Source organism: Phycodurus eques, chromosome 4 (genome assembly GCF_024500275.1).
Source record: "Phycodurus eques isolate BA_2022a chromosome 4, UOR_Pequ_1.1, whole genome shotgun sequence".
In the NCBI taxonomy this organism is placed as follows: Eukaryota; Metazoa; Chordata; class Actinopteri; order Syngnathiformes; family Syngnathidae; genus Phycodurus; species Phycodurus eques.
Genome location: NC_084528.1, coordinates 32,765,527 through 32,786,939, shown reverse-complemented (window position 1 = coordinate 32,786,939; position 21,413 = coordinate 32,765,527). Strand labels below are relative to the sequence as shown.

Here is a 21,413-nt window from a genome sequence, read left to right as displayed (position 1 = left end):
GTCATAAACTACGGTTGTGGTCATTTCAAAATTTATTAAAAACATTTTTTTTTTTTTTTTTTTAGAAAAGCACAGTTTTTATGACGATCACATTAAATTGATCATAAATACAGTGTACACATTTTTTTTTAAAAAAGCGTGTCGGCGGACCGGAAGTAAAAATTGATTTTATTGCGGTTGCTCGGTAACGAGGATAAAGTCGCACCAAGATGGCGGATGGTGTGCTCGGTGGTCACCATGGAAACGAGACGCAAACATTGCAAGCCGGAGCGCGTGGACGAGGTAAGGTGACGATCACGCGCATTTGTTTTCCACACAATTGTAAAAAAAAATAATAATAATATTTCGTCATTATTTTGATATTTGACTGCAAGTTGCAAATCTTGACTCACACTGCGGCCACTTCATTAGGTACACCAAAAAATCTCACATTCGAATGACATCACGAGGCTGAAAATTAGAACCTTTAAAGACAACTTCTCTACATGCACAGTAATAAAGATGATACTAAAACATGTATTTTCAGTATATTTCATCTTTTGCTTCGTATATTTTCTCGTAATTTACAGTCATAGTGCAGTAACGCACATGACTGTACATACAGCACAATATATATAATATATATAATATGCTATTAATGCTTGTACGCACGATCTTGTATTTTGTTGCTTTGTACTTGGGGAATGTAATAATAATAAAGTTGAATCTTTTCCAATCTCGAAAATAAAGTGAGATTTACTGTCCTTACTTTCTGATTGGATGTCATTCGACGGTGTACCTAATGAAAAGGCCGTCCACCGCTCCTCCGTGTTAGCTTAGCTCATGTTAGCATGATTCAGCTAAAAAAAAGATTTAGTAATTGGTTGCGTAACAAATCGTTCGGGCGTCCTGAGTGAGGAAGAGGAAGATGCCGAGGAAGGTGAAGAAAGGAGGCGGGGCGTCGGAGGAGGAAGGGGAGGAGCTTCTTCTGCGACGTCGCCGAGCCCAAGAACAACAAGCGGAAGTGAACAGGAATAGGGAGGAGCTTCTCACACTCTTCCTAACAGTAAGGCTCAACGTGACGATGATGACGTCATGTTCGCGAGGACAGTGATGTCACAACTGGCGAATTCTGCACAAGGGTTTGAAGTGGGCGTGTCTGTGCGGGCAGGTCAAAGTGCAGAAGGAGGAGCACAACTCCCGCCTCAACCAGGCGAAGATCAAGCGGGCCTGGCGCGTCATCCTCCGCCAGGCGCGCTCGCAACGGCTGTGCGATGACATCATCATCTCGAGACAGACCTTCGAGCGACAGCTGGACGGCCTGGACGACGTCATCAAGGTGCTCGCGTGCTCGCTGGAGGAAGATGAGCGCCACGCCGTGGCTCGGCGTGCATCACTTCCTGTTTGTGTGACAGAGCTTATCAGGTGACCTCGAGGAGGCGGAGCGTCAGTGTTGCCGCGTGCGTCGTCTTCACCTTCATCACGTCGAGCGTCTGCGGGCCGCGCTGGACGAGCGCGCGGCGTCGGTGCGGCGCCGCTGGGAGGGAAATCTGCGAGACGTCTGCCGAGGCTTCGCGGCGGAAGAGAGGTCGGCGACGCCGTGTGTGGTTTTCCTCTCGCATTAACATTATGTAGCCTGGCGACCAGTCAATTTCTCGTCCATATGTGACTTGCCGGTGACTGGCGACCAGTCCAGGGTGTACGCCGTCTCTCACTCGAAGTCGGCCGGGAAAGGCCGCAGCTAATCTGCGAGCCCAATCAGGCCAAACGCGCTAGAAAGTGGTATGCGTGCTAATTTAGGAACAAGATGGCGTCGCAGCGCGGCGGTCCGGAGGACCTGGCGTTCACGTTCATCGCGAGTGACGTCCACGCGGCGTACGGCGACATCGTGGCGGCCCATCGCGTCGCTCGGCGGGAACGAGTGCGTCGCCGACCGCTTGCACTTCATCGCCGCCGTCTCGGCGGCGGGCCGGTCACGTGTCGTTGTGGCCTCCGGCAAGGTGGCGGCGCCGCGCGACGCGGACGACGAGCGGTGCCAGAAGCGGGAAGCGGAACGAGCGCGCAGCCCCGCCCGACTTCTGATGTCCGGGAACCGAAGACCGCTCGACGACACCGGCAAGGACGTGGCGAGAGTGCGCAGGCTGCAGGTGGCGCGTCGGCGAGCGTTCGGTAGCGGGGATCTCCGCGTAGTCACGTGACCCGTCCCGAACCGCTGTCTCGTCTCCCCGCCAGGCCGCCGTCACGGCGCTGCGTGCGAAGCTGAGCGCGTTCCAGACCGAAACGGCGTCCGAGGCGGACGCGCTGGCGGCGGCGAGCGCCGAGGTGACGGCGAAGACTCACCGTCTCCGTGACGACCTGAGCGAAGCTCGCCGGGCGTCCGGAAAACGTCTGTCCGTCCTGGCCCTCCGAACGGACGCCGCCTCGCGGAAGCTGCGGACGGTCGTCGCAAAGGTGGGCCGGCTCTGGTCGCCGTGGTTACGGAGAGCGACGCCGCGTCGCTGACGTACGTTTCGTCCGCAGGGCGAGAAGGTTTTGCAGGCCGCCTCCGTCTGCAGCAAGATACAACACGCGACGTCTTCTTGGCCACACGGTGGCGAAGACGAGCAGCCGGGAGCGGCGCGACCGCCCAAGGTCAAAGTTTAGCCCGTTGCGGTGTCGTCGTGGCGACACATACGGTCACGAAACGTTTGCCGCAGCATTTCTGTGTCCTTAAAGTGATCGTAACGACACACTGTGAACTGAAATTTGACGTCATGAACTGACGTTTGGCAGCGTGGCGATGGAAGACGTAACGTCGAAGTTAGTTTGATGACATAATGCGTCGCGAACTTCAATTTGACGTAAACCGCCAACTGACGTCGTACGTCATTTGGCGTTGGGAACTGCGGTTTGCCGTCATGTTCTGTCACGAGCTGATGTTTGACATAACCTCGAATCAAATCTTCAACTTCAACTTGACGTAATGTGTCGTGAACTCACTTTTATTTCCAAAAGCAACATGACATCCGACATCAGATCTCAACGCCTTGCTCCGTCCAATTCAAGATTTGACACGCCGTCAGGTCAAACATCTGGTCATGACGTGACGCCAAATATTACTTTCTGACGGATTCAACATCATTCACGACACGTTACGTCAAATTTAATATCACGACGCGCGAGTTGTTCAAGATCTGACGTGCCGTCCAAAATCAGGTCACGACACCGCATCAAACGTCACGACATCGTCCAAGCATGACGACGCGCCGTTGCGGCAAACGACAAGCGATTTTACGCCTTGATGCGTCACGAACCGATTGTCGACACCTCCGCCGTCAACGGTTTTACGCAACAATGTGTCGCGAACTCATTTTCGACACAACACGCGAAGCTCAAGATGGAACAACTCGAAGCGAACTGATTTTCTACATCACGTTGCGTACGTAATCCCGCATCGTGAACAGTTTGCGTGTCGAACAAAACGGCGTGTCAAACCTTAACGCGCTTAAATTTGACGTTTTGCAAACTTAAAATTGATGTACAAATGTGTCGTGATGTTCAAACTTAAGTTTACGACTCCTTGCGTCAATTACGTCCCCATTCTTCTGGACGCTGTGACTTTTTGCGTCTGCAGACATTTCCAGAAGTTCATCAGCTGACTCGCCGCCTCAACCGGGCCCTGCTGCAGCGAGACGCGCTCACCGAACGCGGCAAGGAGCTGCGTCGAGACAACCGTCGGCTCGGGGATCTGCTCCGCCGCCGCCTGGACGGCGTGACGCTCGGAGGAGGGCGAGACCTCGTCGCCGTCGAGGGCTCGGCCGTCCTCGGCCTCGGCCGCGTCGTCAAAAACTCGCTCGTGTAACGAGTGACGAGGCGGGCCTTGACTCTGGCGGTGCGACGTCCTCGCAATGAAAACAAATGCCAGTTGGAAGACTAGAAAAAATACTTTAATTGTGGTACTCATGCAGGACACCAACAGGAAGTAATAACGCGTCACGTGGTAAACGTCAGCTGCTCGCCACACCAGCAATCCCTTAAGTTAAAACAAAATATAAGCCAATCGGGAGGCAGCGTGGGCTCCAGGGTGGCTTCTGATTGGACATCTCCTCCCGGAGTCTTGACTGCCTAATATGGACATCGAAGCGTGAGAATGGCGGCAGTGAGCGACGTGGTTCCGCCCCCCCGAGCGGATGCTATGCGGTCAACCAATCGGCGGAGGGGCTCGGAAAAATAAAATCAAATAAATAAAATATCAATGAGTTGGCAGTTATTTCCTGGATTTTGACTGACAGTTGCCATGACGTCGTCACAAAAACTCAGGAACAGGAAGTAGATGAGGAAAAAGATTGTTTTTTAAAACGTCAAAAATCCATCAAATACTTGTGATATGGGTGACTGAATGGAGACTTGCGATTGGCCGCTTAAGCCCCGAGTCCCAAATCGATCAAGTCCAATCAGGACCAATCATGACAGCGTCACACCGACTCCTGAGCGACTCAACAGAGACGTGCGATCGGCCGGCTGCTGCCGAGGCGAGAGCGCGTGACAGCGGTTCCGAATCTCGTCCTGACCGATCAGAATCGTTCACTCCAGGAACAGAACGTAGATGGTTTGAAAATATTTGAAAACAAACACCAAAAACCCTGCGCGCACTCGTGACGTCGGCAACCGAACGGAGAGCCGTGATTGGCCGGCCGCGGGATCGCACGACCGGGGTCCGAAGTCCCGTCGCCGCCGATCAGATCAAACGTCGCTGCGATGTCATCGCACGAACGTCAAAAAACGTTCCGCTTGGCCGGCGGCAGTCCCGAATCCTGTCCCGATCGATCTGGCCTGTACGTTTTATTTGCCGTCGTGTTCCGGGAAGCTTCGGTGAAGAAACCTCGCCGCCGTCGGCGGAGAGAGCCTGAGGACCACCTAGCGACGGGATCGGACGCCATTTGGATAAGCGGCCTGATCGGCGGGACGGGTGGCGTAGGAGGAGGGGCTTGAGTGTCAGGTGGACTGATGATGTCATCGGTCAGCTGCCCGAGGCGCGAGCGGCGGCCGTTCGGCGTCACGTCTCTACACGCGAGGGTCGCCCTACACGTAGACCCTGGCGAGGGCGTCGGCGCCGGCCGAGGCGATGTAGGCCTTGGAGGGGTGAAAGGTCACGTCGTAGATGGCCTCGTCGCTCTTCTTGCGGTGCGCCGTAATCTCCTGCACGCACGTCTTGGAGTCAAGATTCCACAAGCGCAGCGAGCAGTCGTGACCTGTAACCACGGCAACGACAGCCCTCAATCAATCGGAGGTCCCGCGCCTTCAACTCCGCTTTTAAAAAGGGACAGGCGCACTTACTTCCAGACATCAAGTAGATCCCGTTTGGATCCACCGCCAGGCTGGTCACGGCGTCCAGGTGGGCCACCATGGTGTGGATCACCTTACCTGCGCGTGCGCACACACACACACGCGTATTCGAAACCACACACGCACACAAATATGCACAACCATTCACACAAAAACACACACAGACCATGTATGCACAAACAAACATGCACACAGAGTCACATGTACAGTGGGTACGGAAAGTATTCAGACCCCCTTCAATTTTTCACTCTTTTTTATATTACAGCCATTTGCGAAAATCATTTAAGTTCATTTTCTTTCCACATGAATGTACACACAGCAGCCCATATTGACAGAAAAAAAGCAGAATTGTTGAAATGGTTTAAAAAAAGAAAAACTGAAATATCACACAGCCATGAATATTCTTCAGCCCCTTTCGAGCTCATACAGCCACGAGTCTTTTTGAAAACGATGCAACAGGTTTTTCCCACCTGGATTCGGGGATCCTCTCCAGTTCTGTCAGGTTGGATGGTGAACGTTGGTGGGCAGCCATTTTCAGGTCTTTCCGGAGATGCTCAATTGGGTTGAAGTCCGGGCTCTGGCTGGGCCATACAAGAACAGTCACAGAGTTGTTCTGAAGCCACTCCTTGGTTATTTTAGCTGTGTGCTGAGGGTCATTGTCTTGTTGGAAGGTGAACCTTGGGCCCAGTCTGAGGTCCTGAGCACTGTGGAGAAGGTTTTCGTCCAGGATATCCCTATACTTGGCCGCATTCATCTCTCCTTCGATTGCAACCGGTCGTCCTGTCCCTGCGGCTGAAAAGCTCCCCACGGCGTGATGCTTGCCACCGCCGTGCTTCACTGTTGGGACTGGATTGGACAGGTGATGAGCAGTGCCTGGTTTTCTCCACACGTGCCGCTTCGAATGAAGGCCAACAATTTCGATCTTGGTCTCATCAGACCAGACAATCTTATTTCTCACATCTTGGAGTCCTTCAGGTGTTTCTTAGCCAACTCCATGCGGGCTTTCGTGCGTCTCGCACCGAGGAGAGGCTTCCTTCCGTCGGGCCACTCTGCCATACAGCCCCGACGGGTGGAGGGTTGCAGTGATGGTTGACTTTCTAGAACTTTCTCCCATCTCCCGACTGCATCTCTGGAGCTCAGCCACAGTGATCTTTGGGTTCTTCTTTATGCCTTTTTCACCAAGGCTCTTCTCCCCCGATCGCTCCGTTTGGCCGGACGGCCAGCTCTCGGAAGGGTTCCGGTCGTCCCGAACGTCTTCCGTTTCAGGATTATGGAGGCCACTGTGCTCTTAGGAACCTTAAGTGCAGAAGATTTTTTTTGTAACCATGGCCAGATCTGTGCCTTGCCACAATTCTGTCTCTGAGCTCTTCAGGCAGTTCCTTTGACCTCCTGATTCTCATTTGCTCTGACATCCTCTGTGAGCTGGAAGGTCTTCTATAGACAGGGGGTGTGGCTTTCCTAATCAGGTCCAATCAGGATAATCAAACACAGCTGGACGCCAATGAAGGTGGAGAACCATCTCAAGGATGATCAGAAGAAATGGACAAATATAGCAGTGTCACAGCAAAAGGTCCGAATACTTACGGCTGTGTAATATTTCACTTTTTTAATAAATCAGCAAAAATGTCAATGTCTTTTTTTTTCTGCTAATATGGGGTGCTGCGATGAAAACAAATTTGCTAAAATAATTTTAGCAAATGGCGGCAAAGGAGTAAAAAATGTAAGGGGATCTGAATACTTTCTGTACCCACTGTGTATACGCACGCACGCACGCACGCACGCGCACACCCACCCACCCACTCACTCCCCGGCAAAGCCGAAGGGCCAGATGGAGAAGCCGCGCGTTACCTGACTTGTTGTCAAAGAACTTGATGTTTCTGTCCTCGTGCGCGGTGATGGTGACGGGCAGCGTGGGATGGCTCGCCACCTTGTAGATGTGATGGCAGCCCGGACGGCCTGCACGCCAGACGCAACGTGGCATCAGGAGACAAACGGCCGCTTTGTGCGCGCGCACCGGGACGTTACATTTAAGGACGTAATGAGGCTCCAAATCGTATCGTATCGAATAATCGTAACGCTCCCATACTGTAGCGTATCGTTCCGCCCTGAAAGATATCATTTTTTAAATCGAATCGCGACCCGTGTATGTAGAAATGTAGCGAATCGGTCTCGTGGCACAGATTGCCGACGCGACGGGAGCAGATTTTTGCCACGTTCTGAATTTATGTTTGACACAACCCATCGCGAACTGGTGTTTGACGTAAAAATTTTTTTAAAAAATTTAAAAAAAGACGTTCGACATGACGTTTCGTGAACTGCTTGACGTTTTGACACGTCGCAAAATAATCACGACTCGTCGACCGATGTTCTGACAAAACTGACGTCACGTCGCATCACGACGCGTCTCGTGACATTCCACGATGTGACGAGGTGTCGCCAACTGACTTTTGACGTGACGTGTCGTGAATTCATATTGGACTCTTCGTCCGTCGCGCGTGTGCGCACTCACTTCCTTCGCCCTGGCCCTTGAGCACCAGTGCATTCTGGGACGTCTCCAAGTCGTAGACCACCACGTCGCCGCTGTCGAACGCCGCCGCCACGCGGGCGGGGTCGCAGCCGTTGAAGTCCACCGACGTCGGCACGCCGTGTTCTACACACACACACACACACGCGCGCGCGTGCGCATAACTCGACCGTGCCGTACTCGTCGGGGGCGGCGAGCTCGGCGGCTGACCTGCGGCGGTGTTGAAAGTGCTGATGCAGGGGTTCTCCTCCCGAGGGTTCCACAGTTTGATCGTCCCGTCGGCCGAGCAGGAGAGGAGGCGGTTCTTGATGCCGCTGTACGCTAAACCCCACACGGCGTCCGTGTGCCCCGTCCACGTGCCGGCCAGGGTGCTGGCGTCTAAGAGCGGGAAAATACAGTCAGCTTCCCGCCGTCGCCGGTGAAAAAACACGAGGAATTGACAGTTACAACCAGAAAGTAGCACAAACTATCATCCCTGAACACCATTTTGATTTCGTGCAATCTGATTTTGTTGAAACTTCCTCTGCCGCTGGTTTCGGCGTCATCGAGCGGCCCAAAGCGTTCATCTCCATAAAAGCTACCGGTCCCGTTTTCGGGTGTCTGGAACCGCTTCATTGTGTGAATACTGAAGGCACAGATTTTATTCGATCCCCAAAAAGTGTATTATGCTCCCTACTTTTTTTGGGGAAGCTCACATATCTCGATGGATTCAACTTCAGCCCTTTCCAAGAATTCATGCCATCCAGGCTACTTTCATTCCCAAATGAGCCACCGTGTCCACCCAAAAATTCCCAATTCATTCCCAATGCGACGTTCCAATAAAAACATCATTTGTATTGTAGCGCTCACTCATGTCACCTTAGAAAGTATTTTTAACGTTCTCACAATCTCCAGAGCTCCGAAATTCCACATTTGACCACGTTAAAATTCCTACATTTAGACATATTGTACATTACTGCCACCACCTTCTCCATTTCTGGAACGACTCATCCCATTCCAACGACTAAATATTTTCCACATTCAAAAATCCCAAAATCATCCCACATTTCATTGGAGCTTTTGAGCATTCACACGCAATTTCTACAGAAATTGCATCGCCGAGTTGGATTTTCATTCGAACCGATTTCCGATCTCAAAGATCAGACTGGGACATCACTTATAAAAGAGCAAAAAAAGTGAGTTTTCAAAAAGAAATAAAAGAAAAAAATTTAAAAGGGGGGGGGGGGGTTGGGAGATCCACAAATAGTTGAACCTGTGAGTTGCAAATCGCAGTTAAAGTGCATCTAAAATGCGCTTGAACCTAACAAAGTGAACTTATTTTGACATTCTCTAAACTTCCGGTTTCTGTTGGGAAAGGTCACGTGATACAACGTGGGATTTTGACCGGCCGCTCTATCCGCGATGTTGCGACGCCATTGACCTGCAATTCAAATTTGGAATTTAACGAGGAGCAGGTGACCGGCTCCTCATGACAACTTGATGTCAGTCATCCGGGTAAAACAATAACACGAGCAAGGTCGGGTTTGCGCGTACCGTACGTGTCGTAGGGGTCCACGTTGGAGCTGGGAACGTTCCACCACTGTATGGTGGCGTCCACGCCGCCGCTGAAGCACTGCTCGCCGCCGGAAGTCACGGCCAGCGACAGCACGGGGCCACTAGAGGGAGACGCAATAAGTTTAGGCAGCAAAGTGCGTCGTGACGCCCGCGCATCGACGTGCGTTACCAAACGTACACGTGAGCTCTGAACGTGTAGACCGGCTCCACATCCAACGAGGCACTTCTACTCCAACAAAGAGAAGTCGCATGACATACTACAACCAATCACGTTTCCAGGATGCATCGCGTACTAACGTTGAACGCGGCGGGTCGTGAATTGACGTTCGATGTAACGATATATCTTCATGTGCAACAACGCCTCATAAAATGTTTTATGTATATTTGATGCAGCGATGTTTCGGGAAATGATGTTGAACACGACGACGAGTTATTAAGTAATGATTGACGTATCAATATATCGTAAATTGATGTTGGGTGTAACGTGTCATGAAATGTTTTCCGTAACGACATCACTCTGATGTTTGATGAAATGATCTTTGACTGAACGGCACATCTTGAGACGAAGGAACCACGCGTTGTGAAATTCAGTTTGTTGCAACGACGTATCGTGAAAGGATCTTTGTCGCGTGTCGTAACAACACGGCATAAACTGACGTTTCACATTGTTTCGTGAAATCTTGCCAATGCGCGACGTAATGACGTCATTGAAGGATTTTTGTCATACTGCGTCATAAAATGTTGATCATATGAGAGCGCTTTGTAAAATGTTTGTCATAAGAACGAGTTGCGAAACGACGTTTGATGTAATAACGCCGCAAAATTGTGTGTCGTACAAAGAGGTTTGTTATAACGTCCGAAAATGGTGTTTGTCAAAGGGCTTGTAAAAGAATGTCTTATGTAATAGCGCTTCATAAGACGATTTTTGTTGTAACAATGTGTTGCAAAATACATTTGGTCATAAAGCCTCTTAAAATTGTTTCAACGTCATCCCAACACATTTTGAAATATTTGTCATAATGTACCATAAAATTATATAACATATGTATATATAATAATGCTTCATAAAATGATATTTGTCATGACAACACATGGTAAAAAGCTATTAGTGGTAATGAACGCCATGTACTTGATGTACTTTTTGGCTGCGACGGTCTTGGTGAGGTTCCACAGCTTGAGCGTGTGGTCCTCGGACACGGTGAGCAGGCACGGCTCCGCCGGGTGGAAGGCGAGGGCCCGCACGCCGTCAAAGTGGCTTCGCAGCGTGTACTTGGGGTTCCACGTCTTCCGGAACGACGACTCCTGACTAGACAACAGCTGTGTGCGTGCGTGCGGGCGGGGGGGGGGGGGTCAGTCAGCGGCCATGTTAAGGAGCATGATGGTAAACACGCTGTACTTAAAGTAGAAGTACAGTTACTTGTGTTGAGTAAATCACTCGTTAGTTAAGGCCGACATCTAGTCAAACAGTCATTATCATATATATACACAGGAAGTCCTCGAGTTACGACGTTTCGACGCCCGTGCCTCGTCCGCCGTTTTGTCCCAGCACCATCGTGTTTCTGCTTAGCTAGCGCATAGCGCTCGTCTGTGTTTGTGCGGAAAGAGTATCGTTGCCTTTTTTCACACACTCAGCATTCATGGGAAGTACAGCATCTTATTTTTGTATTTGAGTTTCTTTATTCGAAGGGTTAACCTTTCCCGCTACGGTCACCTGACCGTGGCCTTCTCCAGGGCCGAGGTTGTCCTCCTCGGGGTTAACTCCCTTCTCTCGTTGCACGGCTGGGTGGCGGCAACAACGAAGGCACGAAGCGCCGATTTGCCGCTCGAACGGCTTCATTAGCGCCTCTGCGCATTCGACGTCAACGGGTCCTCCGCGAATCGCTACTCTTCCCCGGTCGCCGTCACGACACTTGCTACTGTACACACTCGCACCGGCGCACACTCCTTCCTCCTTCACAATATTTGTACTTCCCACTCACGTCATAGTTGAAGTCGACGTCATCGTTGGTGACGGTGAGGTCGGCCAGATCGCCCAATCCCAACACGCTCTCCAGCACGTGGTCGGCCCCGCCCATCAGGAAGTTCTTCCCCCCCCCGGGCGCGAACGGGAGCGGCTCGGCTACTCGTGACAAAACAGGTTAGCGTTAGCGCCGACGTCCGATCGGGGGAGACGGAACGCTTCTCGATCTCACCCCACTCGGTCCCGTCTCCGGAACTCCGCGCCTCGCCGGCGCCTTCGCCATCCTCCGCTGTCACCAAGAAGTCAAACTCCTTCAGCGCCTCCTCCGTATCCGCGTCGTCCTCCTCAGACGCCAGACCCTCGTTGCCCACCTGGGGAAGAAGACCGGGATGAAGATTAGCAGAGGAACAGGAGGTGATGAGAAGGACAAACAAGAAGATGAAAAGGTGAACAGGAGGAAGATGAGAACGACGAAGAGGAAGAGGAGTAAGTAGTACGAGGAAGACGACGATAAGGAATATGATGGAGGAGCAGAAAGATGAGGATGAAGAGGAGGAAAATGAAGAGGACTATGGAAGAGGACAAGGAGGAAGAAGATAAAGGTGAAGAGGAGGAAGATGAAGCTAAGGATGAGGAGGAAGAAGGGTGGAAGATGAAGGAGGAAGGGGAAGGACAACGAAGCGTGATGGATAGAGGCAGAAGACGGTGAGAAGGAAGATGAGGAGGAAATGAAAAAGGAGGAAGGAGAGGACAACAATCGGGAAGTTGAGGACGATGACGAGGAAGATCAGGATGTTGAAGAGTTAGATGAGGAAGACGAGCGCTGTTGTCGACCTTGTTCTTGTGTTTTTGCGGATGTCTGACGTCGTCGCTGATGTCATCCATCAGCTCGCCGTCCTCATCCTCATCTTCGTCGCTGTCGTCGGCGTTCTCCAGGAAGTTGAACGTCTCCAGAACGTCACCGGGACCCCTGCACGCACGCACACAGTAAGCGTTCTTGTCGTGGCGGTCCCCTTCCCGCGTCGCCGTGGGTTACCGCTTGGCGTCGTTGCCGTTGATGAGCTGCTGAAGGTTCTTCTTCTTCTTGTCCAGCGAGCCGTTCTGCTCCGACGCGTTCAAGCCCAGCAGCGAGCGCACCCGCTGCGTGCGCACGTCCAAGATGGTGTCCGTGTAGCCCACTTCCTGGAGGTACCTAGGCACACGCGCGCACACGCACACACAGGGGTCAGCACTTCCTGTCGCCGCAAGATGATGTCACCATGACGTCACCGTACTGTCTCAGGAGCTGTCGTCCTTGTTTCCACGTCAGCTGACTGTTGGCGGGAAGCGCCGACACTTCAGAGTCTTTGGCGTCTGGAACACAACACAACACACGCGTGTAGAGACACGACACAACAAAGAAACACACACGCACGTTTACAGACGCATATGTGCACAGACACACAAATGTACACAAACACGCACGCACGGAGATGCAAGCAACACACACATGCAGACACAAGTACAGAGAAAACAAACGCGCACAAGCGTACACAGACACACATATGCGGACATGCAGACACACGTGCATAGACAACACACACACACACACACACACAGTTAACATTTGAATGAAAAGCAACATAAGCCCGCCAGGCAGAAAGCGAGGAGGCGGGGCTCGAGTGATTTCACCTGGCTCAAAGCTGGCCAGCTTCAAGTCGCCTTGGTTCAACTCCGTTCCATAGTTCAACTTGTGATACTTGGCCCTGAGGAACACCAACACACACACACACACACACACACACACACAGTTTACCCACAGTGCAACGCCACTGCAATGCTACTAGCGCAGAATGCTAATCAGGCTACAACATGCACACCACACGGACACACACACACACACACACACACACGGGCATGTCATGATAATTTTTTAAGACAATATATTTTCCCAAAAACTATCACGATAAATGATGTTGCTTTTTTAATGCCTCTCAAATCATGAATAATAAGGCCCGGCCTTATTATAATTTTTTGCTTTGAAATCAGTATTGTTATTATGATTCCAATTCCCTGTCTTGCTTCTCTAGTCAATTGTTATTCTTGACTCGGTGATGATAGATCCTCGTGGGTCTGAAATAAGGAATAAAGAGCTCCAAGGCTAGCCTGGTTTACATGAAGCCTTCTATTCCCTTTTTTTTTTGGTGTCCTGTTCGGCTGTTAGGTCAAGCAGAATGGAGGAGCTGGAGCCCTTTGATGCCGCAACAATTTGACTGTGTCACAGTGGAGTTTCAAAGCTTCCCCTGTGGTTTCGTAGTATTATAATTGATGTTTACTGAGAATCAGAATCGATCAGTCGAACAGAACAAAGTTTCTCGAGGAGAGAGAGAAACGAAGACAAAGACACTAATTTACTAATTGTAAATAAAATCATTGTAAATAAGATGAGAAAAGTAAATCATTGAAACATTAGACGAGTGTCGGATGGGGCTTAGCGCTCAACCCTGTGAGGGAAGGACAGGACAGGACAAGATAGAACAGGACAAGGACAGGAGAAGAAGCCTGCGGGACCAGGGTCGTGAACCCGACTGTACAACTGAAGTGTGGTGGGATTGACTATGTAAATGATAAAAGTCTATAGGACGAGAGTGCGAGCGAGGGGCTACACAAGCGATTTGCATATTCATGAGTTATTTGTCGCAATAATACCCAGTGAAAGGGTCCCAGGGGTGCGCGTCTGCGGACACATGCAAGTGAAAAAGACCGACAGAAGCGTCCTGCAATGGCTGCGGCCGCAGCGCGGAGGCCGATGACCCCACCCGATCAATCGGGGGGCGGGATCGGGCCCAGGGGTCCGCCCGAGAGCAGGGACCCGGGGCGGTCCGCCGGCCCCACCGAGGTGCCCTGACAACTGGCCACCCGGCGGAGGCCGCAGGGTCCCAATGCCCACCCCAGCCTAATGGGAAACAGCACAGGCGTGCTGAAATCCGGTCCGACACCCACACCCTCCTGACCCATACCGGTCCCCCAGGAACGGGGCGCAAGCTAGCACCGCCCCGGCAGCCACGGAACATGGGCGAGTCGCCATCACACCGCCAATGCTCCCCGGGGGGAACCCCCACCCCCGAGATCGGGAAGGCGTGAAGAAAGTCCCGCCCCCCGCAAACACAGGGACTCCTATTGCGATCGGCTCAAACGTGTACAGTTTGACGATCCCTGTACGTCGAAATCCTCCTCCTCATATTCCAACACTTTGCTCGCCATTGCGTATAGTGTGTAGCGTGCCCCGTTTGTCAATTGCAACGTCACTTCTGGAAGCCCTTGTGGTGGCTCGAGTAACCGGTGCCATGAGCTTCCGGCATGTTCGGGGAGGGCTCAATATGAGTCATAAAAACCTCATTTTTACCCAAACGATGGTTGGTTACGTATTACATAACATAAACAAAGCAAAAATACATTTTAACTGACCCCATAACATCTTTGTCATCTGAACTTTAACTCATTAGCTCATAGGCTAGCTTGTTATCTGACGAGCTAGCGGACAGAACAATCCGTTTTAAACATCGCCACAGTGAAGCGAGCCGTTTAGTTCCTTAACTCGTGAGCTCACAGGCTAGCTCATTACCTCCCGATCTAGCGGACACAACGTTCAGTTAACTGTCCCTTAAGTGTCTACGTTGTGTGAATTTACACACTGCACATGGAGCACGACTGCGGAATATCGGACGCAGCCAACACCGGCAAGCGTGTCCCGGTCTTCGGGGTTCCATGACCCCGCTAGCGGCTAATGACGCAGCCGTCAAACTGTCGGCTTGCCACAACGACGACAACTTATCAAGTCTAGAAAAACTATCGTGTCCATTTAATTTATCAAACGATAAGTCGATATAGTAATTATCGTGACAGGCCTACCCACACACACACACACGCACAAGCACACGCACACCTCTCTTGTTTGAGAGCGTACTCCAACATCTTGATTCTTCTGACCAAGTCATTCTTTAAGTTCTCTTGACCTTTCCTCTCACCCTGGAGGAACGCTATCCTTGCCTGGAAAAAAAAACACACACACACACAGAGCTGATGATCATCACACACACGTCAGTCTGACAGCAGCTGCTCCTGAAAGACGACACTAATGGTAGCTATTTATAAACATACTATTTTATCCACACACACACACACACACACAGAGGCTGTCCATAGCAACAGGTGGATCGAGAGGCAAAGCAGAGATGCGCCGGTAGCCATGGCGACGGGGGAAACAGGCAGAGGAAGTGAGCGCCGGCCACCTGTCACACGTATCGCCACTGTCCAATTATCAAGACAATGTGCGGGAGAGTTTACGAATTAGCCGTTACTCGATTAATCGTTTCAGCCCTAGAGTCCGCTATATGAAAAAAAACTGTGATCTTGTAAACAAGATTTTTAATCTGAATGAGGTTTAGGGAGTAGAGAATGAGTGAATGATTGCGAAGGCAGTCTCCCGGATCACTATGTCACAATTTTTATATAGTAGACTACAGTGGAACCTCCATTTAACAGACTGATGGGGGGGGGGGGGGGGGTCATCTGTTATTGCCAATTGTCTATTATATTGTTTTGTACTTTTTTCATGGCCTAAAACACCCAGTACAGTACAAAGTTATTATGAGTAAATATCGAAAAAGCTTAAACTGTTTGAAAAGTTTTTAATTTGATCCAAACTTACCACCCTGGTGTGCTTGTTGTCATAGTGACTAGCGGCAAGTCGAGGCGGGTTGCTTTCATGAGCTGCGAGGAATTAGTGTGCTTACTAGTTCCAAATACGTTGCCATAGACAAATGCCTTGACAAAAAAAGAAAAAAGTTACTCTACCAAAAACAGCATGTTCCAGACTCCAGAGATTTGTGAGTCGAATTCTGCTTAACAGCGTTAACAAGTTAACAGCGCAGCCATGTGCGCTCTCTCTGCGCAAAGCTCTATGCCACAACAGATAGAACTCCTGCCATCACGACCGCCACGGCTAGCTCGTCAGATAACAAGCCATTGGCTGGAAATGTCGCCACATTCAACATTGCCCCCACTTACGGGCCCGTCTGTTGGTTGGATCTAGTCATATGGTGTGAGACCCAGAGATACGTGTCCCCCTTTCTCTCCAATATATCGCACCACAGCGCCTGTGCACAACAGTGGCCAATTCTGGAACTAAAAGACTTTGTCAACGCCGGTTTAAGTGACTACTGGAAACTATTTTTGAACACATGTCCAGACCAGGGTCCGAAATGAACACTCGCCAGGCGCCGAATGCGACTTAATCATCAATTCGGTGAGTGAATCTCAGAGGGCTAACACGCCACGTGGCGAGTGAATCTTTGTGCCCACGTACACAAACAGAAATGCAGCGGCGTGTGTCCTGGAGCCAGTAATATTGGAGCAGAGCGCGCCCTCCAAGGAAAGTGCTTGGGATTCCTAATAATGCCAATCTCGGTTATCAGCGGTGTGCGTATTACCTCGATCTAACATGTCGGGAACGTGCGCGACAACAGCCAATCAGAGATATCCTTTTTCCGCTCCACTTCCATTTGCAAGTCGGGGGAGTAAACAGAAGTCGCGCCTCCTCGGCCCGTACTGAGACAGAGACGCCGACTTAGCCCTCGCCGTTTGTGTCGCAGCGTCTCCAAAGCGACATGGGGAAATGCCATTATAGCGAGCCGATGCGTAAGCTATTTGGGCGCCCTCAAAAACGGGCAACGCTGTTTGTTCATTTGAAGTGCCACCACCACCCAAGTGATAATGTGGAATGCAAAAAAAGAACAAAAATGTGACTTCAGTCAGTACAGCCTTTCACGCTCTGTTACGAGCATAAGCAGTTAACCACTGCTAGTAGTGAAGCCACCAGCAACAACGATCATTATTCAGGTGGTTGGTAAAATGGCAAAACGAGTTATTCTGTATTGTTCTGAAAAATGATGCACATTTGAAAGTAGCAATAATGTTAACAGGGTATGTAGCATCATAATTGGAGAATGATCCATCCATCCATTTTCTGTACCGCTTCTCCTCAATCGGGTCGCGGGCATGCCTATCTCAGCTAACCAGTGGCGGGGTACACCCTGAACTGGTCGCGAGCCAATCGCAGGGAACATATAGACAAATAATCATTCACACTCACATTCATACTAGTTCGCACATCTGCCTCACAGTTCTGAGGTTGCAGGTTCAAATCCGGCTTCGCCTGTATGGAGTTTTATGGTTGCTTGTTTGTGTGTGTCCTGCGATTGGCTGGCGACCAGTTCAGCGTGTAGCCCGCCTCTCGCCCAGTCGGCTGGGATAGGTGCCAGCACACCCGCGACCCATCACGACGATAAGCAATACGGAAAACGGATGGATGGATGTTACAGATGTTTGGTTACTTCCGATATCCGTTAAATCGAGGTTCCACTGTATATAGTTGATGCTTGGGCTGAAACGATTCATCAAGTAAGAGCTACTATCGCCAACGGAATCTAACTAAATAACTGGCGGCGTTAGGAATCATTCATTATTTCCTAATCACTACCATCAGGGTTTTTAAGTAGGGTTGGGCATCGAGAATCAAGAACCGATTGGAACCGGGACTGACATTCCGGTTCTCCCGAATCGTTCAAATGAAAACATTTCGGTTCCCAGTTTTGATGCCTAAGGTCCGTCGACCCCGAAGAAGAAAGTGGTGAAAACCAACGAAGAGGAATGCCTGCGAAGACGTGCTTGTGCCCAAAGGCGGTGAACAGAAGTGTGTCTTAACTTTGTTAAAATAAATAACCAGTCGCCTCAGTGCAAAAATAAAATATTCATTATTTTACCATACTGGAAAGAAAGTACAGAGGAGTTGCATTACAAGCTTAACATTGAGCTAAAACTTCAAAGGTCATACTAGCAACTATACATCACGACGAATTAGGACAAAATTCACAAATGTGCCACAAACACCGACCTTGTTCATCATCGGTGGGTAGGTAAAGGAATCAATGATTTACACAGCATTTGGTTCCATTCGTGACTCTTTTTCATGCAGTCTAGATTGACTTTTGTTTTCACCGGTGTCGTGTGAAGTTACCTTTTGTACCAAAATGCCGCGTTCCAGTGCGTACCCTACAAAATAGAAGGCTACATCCTTAAAATTAGGCTTTACACAATGAGGATTTTTGGGGCCGATCAAGTTTAAAAAAACAATAACCGATCCGATCACAAGAGGGAGCAATGTTTCGATTGACATGACTTGTTCATTTATTGTATATACTCGTGTACTGTATACTGAGTATCTTCAAATTTATTCTCTAGCATTTTAGACAAAAGTTAAAACATCAATGACTTCTAGGGGGCATTCAAGGCTTGGCCACTGACATAATTTGAGTTCAAATCAACATTACAACATGACAGAAATAATTGGTGCTAACTTATTGAATTAAATTACTTTACTGTAATTAAAGTACTTCACACACACTGAAACTTGACTGCATGATTCGACAGAACGTCGGCATGTTTACATACAACCGTTAGTGCTAACACCTAGCTTGCTTGGCTACATAACGTTTTGTTGCCTGCTTGCGAGCCGTATCGTATTCAAAGTACGTGAACATACCTTAAGCAATCGTTGAATTAAAGTCCCCTCCTGAGCACCGGTGACCACCACCACACGTTTTTCCTCATTTTGTTCTTATAATACACGCGGCTCGATCCAGTGTTGTTGTCGTCACCATGGTAACGAGTGCATCCGGTGGCGTATGAGTTGATAAGTTGAAGCCCTGTGATCGTAAAAGACGGGATGCGCTGGTATCGGAATACAAGATTTTATTGCAGTAGTCTGACAGAGTGCGATCGTGAAAGACCAATTTGTCTTGTAGTCTGATCCACGCATTACATGTTGTCTGTCCCTCACCGCTGATGTTTTTTATTTATTTATTTATTTATTTTTTAAATAACTTCATTGGCTCTCATACATTTACAGTACTGCGTCAAAAGACATGCGACAAGGCTAAACGTAAACTAGCTTTTGGATTTAAATATACTGTACACGATGGCAACGCGGAGTAAATGTTTTTTTTCCGGAGCCGATCAATGACGTCACTGACGTTGTGATGACATTAAAGCCGATCAGCATAAAATGCTAATTATTGGCCGATCAGATCAGTGTAAAGTCTAATCGATACTAAGCCAACTGGGTTAGTTCCACACACATTGCCTTTTAGTTCACAGGTTTGATAATGATACTGGTTATAGGGAACCCCCGAGTCAAATGTTCGTTTTAGTTCATGCTGCTAAGAAAATGGATGTTCATCATTTGAACACCCTTAATTTAAACCATGTAAACTTTTTTGACCCAGCCCCCTAAAAGAATCGGATTCGTGAATCGTTTGGAGCCAGAATCGAAATGAGGAACCGGATTTGCTCAAACTCACACGATGCCCAACCCTTACCTACAAAGTCCACCATATACAAATGTCAATAGAGTGAACCAAGGAGTCTTTTTATAACACATGGATTAAAAATAGTAAATAACTATGCATCACTCAATCAAAAAGGTCGAAGGACGTCTAATATTAGAGTAATAAGTGGTATTTTTTCAATGATCATTACTCATACCGTACATAGGTGTGTAGTAAGTAATGTTATACATGTCACACAGGCCCAGCTGTTGCCCGGCGAGACTAAGCTAGGCTAGGCTAGCCTCAAGCTAGCGTGACCAACCAAAATGGTTTGGCGTGTGCAAATTCGCGGACATAGCAGCACGATATTATCACGATCAAAACTGATCGATCTTCATCCCGCGGTGACGACGTCGAAAGGTCACAGGTTGAAGTCTTGGACGCACACGATTGTGTCGAGAGAGGTGAAATCATGCTAACGGCTAACGCGGCTCATGTCCGACGGTGACCCAGCGCCTCTCGCGTTAGCTTAGCTTTAGCCCTCGAGCAAATGAAGCTTGAAAAAGAATCATCCTTTTACTTTGGAGTTTTTATCGACACCGCCGTGTGATGTGTATTATTTTGAACACGTGGAAAGTGTTGTTATTCACGGTCTGTCCGTCACCCGTGAGGCACTGCTTCATTTCGTCGAGAAATAGCACACATCCAATTGATACTTCCGTAGTATTTGTCTAAAGGCTCAAATGCTGCTTGACCTACTTTGTGAGTGTCGTCACGTCAGTAGCAGTAGTGTCACGTCTATTATTAGCGATGATGTTGACATGATCTCCCGTTCGTCCCCACCGAGGCTCACCTGCAGCTCGGCCCGCTCCACCTCCCAGTGGGCCCGCTCCATCTCGAAGCGGGCCCACTCGTGCTGGATGTAGTGCAGGATGCCCGGGACGGTGTACTGCTGCTGGGGCCGCGGCAGCTCGTCGCCCTGCTGCGGCCCCAGCAGCGTCCCCGGTCCTCCTGCGCCGCCGCCGATGGCCGGGTGAGCTCCTCCGGCTCCCCCCAGCTGGAGCGGCTGCTGCTGGGGCAGCGGCGGAGGTCCGGCGGCTCCTCCGCCGGGGTGCTCCTCCATGTCGGACTCGTTCGAATGTGTCCGCCGAAGAGAAGGAAAGCCGTGTCCGCTGCGTGTCTGGCTCGATCCCGCGGGTCCACCCGGGCTCGGCTCGGCTCGCTGCCCCTCCTCCCCCGGGGGACTGCGGTGAGGTGAGTGCGGCCGATGACGGAGCTGCTGAGTGTGTGGAACTAACCCGCCGCCATTACTGCATTACTGAGCGAGCCTTCCTGCAACCGAGAGGAGCCCGCCGCGGTGCATGCCGGGAAGGGACCTCGCAGCCATCGAGCCGCGTTCAGGACATGAGGGGGAAAACGGATATCACAGAGCCGAGCACACTGAACAGAACACACGGGGAATCGACATGCGTCTGTCTGTCTGGCGATCGAAGTGTGAACATCTACAATTGAAAGGTTTAAATCCTGTGGTTAGCGACGTAAGGTGTGTAAAAACTGCAAATTCGCGCACAGAACAACCACCACCTACAACCTTACTTTCATTGGGAATAACCCCTCACCAAACAAGATCAATTTCAACGTTTTTTGTGCTACAGCAAAAAAAAAAAAAAAAAAAAGAATGTATTTATCAAACAAACATTGTAAT

The 21,413-nt window shown here is 50.0% G+C and overlaps 2 protein-coding genes across 4 annotated transcripts; one reads left to right on the top strand and one right to left on the bottom strand.

Moving 5' to 3' along the window:
* The first annotated feature begins 210 nt into the window (after positions 1 to 210).
* ccdc65 (coiled-coil domain containing 65) lies at positions 211 to 4,259 on the top strand. Its single transcript, XM_061675392.1, has 9 exons — positions 211 to 282; positions 894 to 1,045; positions 1,151 to 1,318; positions 1,395 to 1,567; positions 1,780 to 1,900; positions 1,980 to 2,126; positions 2,212 to 2,430; positions 2,500 to 2,610; positions 3,593 to 4,259. The coding sequence occupies exons 2-9, from the start codon at positions 908 to 910 to the stop codon at positions 3,818 to 3,820; spliced, it is 1,305 nt and encodes a 434-aa protein (XP_061531376.1). The 5' UTR covers positions 211 to 282; positions 894 to 907; the 3' UTR covers positions 3,821 to 4,259.
* strn3 (striatin, calmodulin binding protein 3) lies at positions 3,884 to 21,070 on the bottom strand. 3 transcript variants are annotated; one of them, XM_061675391.1, is made up of 17 exons: positions 20,562 to 20,647; positions 18,925 to 19,087; positions 15,268 to 15,371; positions 13,014 to 13,087; positions 12,617 to 12,695; positions 12,379 to 12,534; positions 12,177 to 12,312; positions 11,575 to 11,713; positions 11,362 to 11,501; positions 10,512 to 10,699; positions 9,561 to 9,608; positions 9,362 to 9,483; positions 8,039 to 8,206; positions 7,814 to 7,954; positions 7,153 to 7,260; positions 5,296 to 5,382; positions 3,884 to 5,210 (listed from the first exon to the last, which is right to left on the bottom strand). In XM_061675391.1, exons 3-17 carry the CDS (start codon positions 15,294 to 15,296, stop codon positions 5,041 to 5,043), a joined length of 1,785 nt encoding a protein of 594 aa, XP_061531375.1. In that variant the 5' UTR covers positions 15,297 to 15,371; positions 18,925 to 19,087; positions 20,562 to 20,647; the 3' UTR covers positions 3,884 to 5,040. The 3 variants fall into 3 exon arrangements, with proteins under 3 accessions (XP_061531375.1, XP_061531373.1, XP_061531374.1); XM_061675389.1 differs by lacking the exon at positions 18,925 to 19,087 and having other exon boundaries at positions 20,562 to 21,070; XM_061675390.1 differs by lacking the exon at positions 18,925 to 19,087 and having other exon boundaries at positions 10,521 to 10,699; positions 20,562 to 21,070.
* Positions 21,071 to 21,413: the final 343 nt, after the last annotated feature.